We start from the raw sequence: 7,024 nt of genomic DNA on the forward strand, positions 1-7,024 counted from the left end.
AAAAGATATCTATGGAATATAATGTTTGAAATCTTCGTATGGCAATAGTAAATGTATTTAGAGATTCTAACGGAGATGAACAATTAGGGTACATTGCAACTAAATCTTACTTTTTGAGGTTTAATTGAAAAAAATTAAAAGTTTTAACGTTTAAGTGCCAATAGTAAAAGATTGGAAAAAATGCCGCTGTAATTGTTTCAAACTTTTCTGGAAAAAAAAAAAAAAAATCCTAAATAAGCACCATCTTAGCCCCCCAAAAAACAAAAAAATCCTTTTCCTTCTCTCTCCATTCTATAGATTATATTAAAACAATATTACTATATTTATCTAAATATTCTTATTTTACTTTGCCAATAAATATTTAATATTTTTTCAATTAAAATATTTAAATATATCAATGTTACTTTTATGCGTTCACATCTAAGGGTGGGTGTCTGAATTTTTTTCCAAAAATAAATTTTTGCCTTAATAAATCTTACTTTTATGCTTTCCCTTCTCTCTCCATCCTTTTTTTTTCCCCCCCCGCACGTGCAAAAAAAAAGGCAGTTAGTTATTAAGGCAAAAATTTATTTTTGGAAAAAAATTCCGACACCCATCCTTTTTTTTTTCCTCGCACGTGCCAAGCATCTTATTTCTCCTGATTCCACGATGGTCCCATCACACGACTCTCAACTGCAATTAATACATGCACCAAAAAAAAAAAAATCTCAGCAGCAGCGGTAAAGGGTAACACTCGCCGCCTTGGACTTCTCTCCTCCTTTTCCTCTCTCCTCCTTTTTTCTTCATATATGCAACGGAGAACACAAGAAAAGAAAGTCGTACAATTCCCGTAAAAAGAGGGTGACAGAAAGGAAGAGCGAGTGCCCGTGGAGAGAATGGCGGTGGCGGTGCTGTGGGGGACTTTGAAGCACGCGATCGAGGCCTACACGGGGCTTTCGCCGGCGACCTTCTTTACCTTGCTGGCCCTCGCCGTGGCCTTCTACTACGTCGTCTCCGGCTTCCTCCAGCCCCCGCCCTCCCTGAGGAAGCGCGAGGCCAAGTTCGAGGCCGTCGAGCCCCTCCCGCCCCCCGTCCAGCTCGGCGAGATCACCGAGGAGGAGCTCAAGGCCTACGACGGCTCCGATCCTAAAAAGCCCCTCCTCATGGCCATCAAGGGCCAGATCTACGACGTCACCCAGAGCAGGTCGATCTCCACCCCTTTCTCTTCTCATCGTCCTTCTTTTGTTTCTGATCTGATTTGATAGTTTGATCGTCCCGTGCTGATCTGTGTTTTTTTTTTTCAAACTTTTTTTGGGTCAAAATCAGTTTTTCTTCAGTTACTTTTAGGTTTCTGGTCTCTATCAGTCCTTTTGCTTGAGTACTTTATGGGTGTTCTAGTACTGTGGTTGAAGATATGGCTTTGTTTTGGTTTGGTTTGATTAGTAAAGTTATATTTCCTTCTGTTCATTCTTATGGGATCTGGAAAATAATTATGTAATAGCCGTCGGTCCCTTCATGTCTTGAGGTATGGGATCCGATGTGTTTACCTCGAGCTACTTGGATCTGCTTTGATGCACTTGTTGTGGATGGTTGGTTCTTATGTGTTCTCATCCGGTTTCCCGTTTTATGATGTCTTTATGCATATATTTTTAGGGATTTGGGTGAATATATAAGATGTTTTATTCTGAACCAGTTATCTGTATTTCGACTTGTTTTACTACATGTGTTACTTCTTGTGGTTTAAGCTGTTGCTTTTTTCTTGCTGGTTTCAATTTAATAGAGTTTCTTTTTTCTGTTCCATCCTGTGGGTTCAGGAGGGATTACTGTATGAGTACTGCTGGTTGGTCTAGTGTGAATCTATGGGGCTTCTGGCATTTATTATGTGCTACAGATCTCGAATATAAGAACTTATGTTTGCCTGCTATGGAGTTGAATTTGGGTATTTGCATTTCCCATTGTCCTTAAAGTAAATATGATTCCCCTAGATAATATTCTTGCTTCTGTTTCCATCTCTTCGAAACTGATAAGAAGTCAAGATTATGGGTTCATGGATATGGTGCTTACCTTGTATAACTTGTTATGTCCGAATATTTGGTTTCCTTTGGTCTTACTATCAGTGATGGTTCTAAAAAGTGAGAAGGTATTATCTATAGCTTATGTTGGTCTGATCCATATTTTACTGGACCCCATATCTTCCTCTATATATCTGCTGCCACTTTTTGGCCATTTACATGTTCAATTCTTATTTGGATAGTTTTAATAGTTATTGGTTGCTAACAGGTTTCCATCCTTTATGTCTATATCATGGTTCCTTGTACCAGCTTGAACTGGGCGGTACAGATGGCATACCGTACTGGTTTGGTATCGATATCCAGTACGGATGGCGTACCGAGCGTTGGTATACCGAAAAGACGCGTACCGTACTGGTACAGTGTTAGTATGGCACTGGTATGGGGTTTGGCATATATATATTCCATGTAATTGCCTGGTTTGTGGAATGCATAATTATTGTGTCAGGGTCATTAATTTAGTGTTGCAGAGCCTACTTATTTATGTTTGTAATATTTCTAAACTTTTCTCATTTAATATGCTTTGGATCTCCTTCAACCAAGGTTTTCATCTGGCTATCTCTGTTTTGTCGATATTGGGCAACCTCTGATTATAAAATTTTTGGGCTTTTATTATCTTGGCAGTGTAAACTGATATATGTAAGATATTGATCGATATGAGAACAATATATTTGCCAGTATATCCTAATCACCTTTTTTATTACCTCTTTAAAGAGAAATTTTGATTAATAAATCTCAGAATTAATGCCTAAATGTAGTTGCTAATCTATGATTTACCATATTCACTGATGCACCGATATCTCAATTCTGATATATTGGCCGAGATCTTGGGCTTTTGCAAAAATTTTCATCTTTCATCTAGGCACACCAAAATGACCAATATGTCAACTTTTTGAAATCTTTTCTTCAACATGCCTTTTCATTATATTTTTTGATACTACAACATAATGTATATAAATGCTTTTGATGGATCTAAAATTGTTGTTTGAGATGTTTTTGTCTTGATTACCTATTTGATTTCAACAAACTGCTTTTGTCTTGATGACACTACTCAAGTCATGACTTCTGTAATTGCACCCAGAGTAAAATTATTCTTCAACTTATTAAAAAATTCTTGAATTATTCTCATCAATGATTTTTCTCTTGGCAGACTAATTCTCCAAATTATTCTCCTTAAACTAATAAATCCAGAATTATTCTATTATTTCCAGATTCTACATGGATTTTATGATTTATTCATGACCCATTCACAACCAAGAAATCTTTATGCATTACAACCTATTCACAACCAAGAAATCTTTATGTATTACAACCTATTGACCCCCTATATTTTTGTTGGAGAATAAAAACAAAGTTGCTAATGTATTACGATCTTGTGCTTGATGGTTACCAGAATTCTAAAGAGGTGCAAAATGTGTTACTTGTTTCTTTGGAGTATAGGACACTGAAGACTTGTTCTTGGCATGGAGGCTTATGGTGTTAACATGCTGGAATACTTTGAAAATGAGACATATGCTGCAGCCAGATTCTGGATCTATGAGGCAGCATATGTAGAGGAGCATAACAATTCAATTGATGATCTCTAATAGGACACCAGGTGCATTTTCTTAATGTTCAAGAATTTGGATTTGGGCCCATAAGTACCTTGGCAAGTCTTGGGGGTTGCAAGGAGTTAATTTTTCCTGGTGTCTGCATCCTCAAAGATTGGTTGATATAATCTCTACTCCCTTTGAAGGTGATTGAGCTACTACAATTTTATTGGCTATCTAGGTACCAGATGTGTGGCATGAATGATGGATGTCTTGAACAGTGTGAGAGAATCAGGCAAGGCAATTTTGAAGAAGGATTCAACACAGTGGCATGATCTAAGATCATAAGATGTAGATATCTATAACTGTGTTTTTGCTTGGGGCCAGTCTCATTGATTGATGATATCAAAACAGACCGGTAGTGCAATGCTAGACATTTTTTCTGAAGTATGATACTCGACCTTTTTTGTTAGTAGTGCCAAGAATTGACATGTCATAAAGGCTTGATGGTACAAACTACAAAGTGTCATGGAGGGTCCAAATGTTTGGGTAAGGAAGCGGATTGGGTAAGGTTCTCATCAGATCATTTCATAGTCTGATGCAGTATGGCCCTTAGATCTGCATCAAGATGCGTGTAGAATTTCAGACAATGTGTGATGGACATGGTCCGTGCATTAAAAGCTGCACTTTACATGCATTGAAATACATATCCAAGGGCGTAAGCTCTGTCGGACCGTCAAATGGTCCAAAGTGTCAAACCCAACCCTTTACCCCAGCGTAATGTTATACTGGGGACATATAACAAGAAGCAGAAAAACTTGTCCAGATTTGGAGAGCCAAATCGTTGGACTGGAAGTTTAGTTTCTCCACTTTGAATCTTACTGTAATATAAATTTTTACAGCTTGCAGAGCAGAGGAAATATTTGCAAAACAAAAAAACATCAGATGATGATTGCTAACCTGACATTGGCTAGCAGAAAAAAAATTCTTTTGGGGTGAGAAAAGTGGATTTTTGATAGTTGGACATGCTTAGTACTTTGACAAAGAAAAGGAAGCTATGAAATTGCATGGTAGATACACATTGAGTCAATTAGTGTATGATTTGACTTCTTGTTTTTTAAAGCTAAACTGTGCTATTTATGATTTCTCTTTTCTGTTCTGGTGTATCATAGTGGAAATTCTTTATATATATTGAGCTAAGCAATAAGAGGTGAGAATATGTGCTGAATGGTCCTTTTATGTGCATTATAAAATGAAAAATTATACTTAATTAATTGTAGTCATGCCTTTATTTTTTATGGGAATGTAGCTTTCTTTGTTTGCCATATTAAGAGTTGTCACCATGGGATCTGGGGACCATGACTGAACTTTATAATTGGTGTTGCTGCTGGTCGTGCAGCATGGCATCATATGAATTCCGTTTGTGGACATTATCTTATCATTATCTATTGTCCTGATCTAATATTTATCCTTTATCTATTTGGTGATTTCCATCTTTCCATGGTCCATCAATTCTTCAGATGAATCCATTATCACCAACACCTTGCTCTTATTGCCAGAATCTTTATTACACGTATTTGTCCGAACTTTCTTCTCAACCAGTTTAATTGGCATCTTGTCATGCTACTAAGTGTGAATGAATCTTGTCCTTGAGTTCAGCTTTTGTATGATGCTGCAAGTATTTGAAATCTGCTTCATATTTGTATGTTTCCTTATGCAGGATGTTTTATGGACCTGGTGGCCCATATGCATTATTTGCAGGTAAAGATGCTAGTAGGGCATTGGCAAAAATGTCCTTTGAATCGAAGGATCTGACTGGCGATATTTCTGGGCTTGGCCCTTTTGAGCTTGACGCACTGCAGGACTGGGAATACAAGTTCATGAGCAAATATGTGAAGGTTGGGACAGTTAAGAAAACTGTGCCTGCAGCAGATGCATCCGAAGGAAGCACCTCTGAAACAACAGAGAAAGCTGCTGATGCCGCCGGCATCAGCCCTGCAGATAGTCAAGCAGGTCATGCTTTAGAATCCAAGGAGAGTGATCAGGCAGATCATGCTGCTAAATCAGAGCATATAGCAGAATCAGAGGAAGATGGTCCGGCAGGTCAGGCAAACCGCATTGCTAAATCAGAGCATATAGCAGAATCAGAGGGAGAAGGTCCGGCAGGTCATTGTGATGAAGAAGAGCGTAAGACAGAATTGAAGGTCGATACTCCAGCAGAACATGGTGGTGAAGCTGATGCCGCTGACTGCAGTGCAAATCTGACGGAAGTCAGTGCAGGCGGAGGAACCAAGGAGTAGTTCAAATTACTGTTTTGTTCTCGTGGTAAACTGTCACATATGCAGGGTTCTGTTGAATTCCTTGATTCTCCAGACCTTATATATATATATATATATATATATATATATATATATATAAAAGATAGCTGATAGGGGCTTCTCTTGTATACAGATCTGCATGATATAGAACTTCTGGAGTGTTTCTCTTTTCAGAGGCAGGGGAGGGATGTTTTTGCCCTTTGTGTTTATTTGTTAGTTCAATAAGTGCTGCTTGGTGAGACTTTTGATAATCTCGTCATTTTCTGATATCTTGTATGATATGATGTTTGTAGTGAGTAACAGTTGATGTTTTGCACAGAATTGCAATATGGCGTGGTTATGATAGCATGTTAACGTTTGCTGTGTTTTAATTGAAATGGGGACTATTGAATGTGAAAATGATGCGGTTAAAGTCTAGCTTTTCCTGCTCAAATTTGGAAGCTTTCTGAGCTGGTTTAAGATTTTTTTTTTCTTCCCGTAGGTGTCTTGAAGCTCCGCACGGCAAGAACATTTGTCAGATATGTATTAACATATTCTGAAAGAAGTGGGATGATGCAATCTCAGTACTTCATAGGGGAGTTTGAACCGGGAAGCCTGGGGCGATGGATGCTTGATGCGGAATGTCCTCATGTTTGTTTGCAAGAATCTGTGATCTATAGGATTATATAGGGGTGTGCAGTGAAGGGTTGGAGTGGTTTAGGGATATTTTTGAAACCAAGCTGACTTGAATTGGTTTCTTCAAATTGCAATCAAAATCGAACTAACTATTTAGAAAATAGTTCAAACCGATCCAAAAAAGTCGGTTCGGTTTAGTTCAGTTTATCGAGTTGCAGGGCTAAATAGGCCTTTGGTAAATGGGCTAGGCTAATGGGTTTTGCAAAATGGGCTTTTACCAAATTACCGAGAAGAAATCAAAATCTAGTGAGAAGGAAGAAGAAGAATAAGAAAAAGAAGCACATACCCATCAAGAAGAAGAAGATGACGACTACTAGTCAACCATAAGAGGAAGAAGAACCCTCGATGAGCCGCACATATTCACCTCAATTTTATCCATGCATGGATGAAGAAAAGGAGAAGGAGAAGGCTAAGAAGAACCGGTGAGGGTTAGAGAACTGGTCCTCCTCTGATG

General features: G+C 38.3%; 1 protein-coding gene across 1 annotated transcript; it reads left to right on the plus strand.

Annotated features, from left to right (window-relative positions):
- The first annotated feature begins 778 nt into the window (after positions 1 to 778).
- LOC120103808 (membrane steroid-binding protein 1-like) lies at positions 779 to 6,266 on the plus strand. Its single transcript, XM_039119710.1, has 2 exons — positions 779 to 1,183; positions 5,298 to 6,266. Exons 1-2 carry the CDS (start codon positions 876 to 878, stop codon positions 5,875 to 5,877), a joined length of 888 nt encoding a protein of 295 aa, XP_038975638.1. The 5' UTR covers positions 779 to 875; the 3' UTR covers positions 5,878 to 6,266.
- The last annotated feature ends 758 nt before the right edge of the window (positions 6,267 to 7,024 follow it).

The sequence above is a fragment of the Phoenix dactylifera genome, unplaced genomic scaffold (genome assembly GCF_009389715.1).
Source record: "Phoenix dactylifera cultivar Barhee BC4 unplaced genomic scaffold, palm_55x_up_171113_PBpolish2nd_filt_p 000602F, whole genome shotgun sequence".
NCBI lineage: Eukaryota > Viridiplantae > Streptophyta > Magnoliopsida > Arecales > Arecaceae > Phoenix > Phoenix dactylifera.

Bases quoted from the DNA above. Each gene is read 5' to 3' on its own strand.
- LOC120103808 (XM_039119710.1), top strand. From the start codon at position 876: ATGGCGGTGGCGGTGCTGTGGGGGACTTTGAAGCACGCGATCGAGGCC. The intron at 1,184-5,297 runs GTCGATCTCCAC...TTCCTTATGCAG, and splicing joins TACGACGTCACCCAGAGCAG to GATGTTTTATGGACCTGGTG.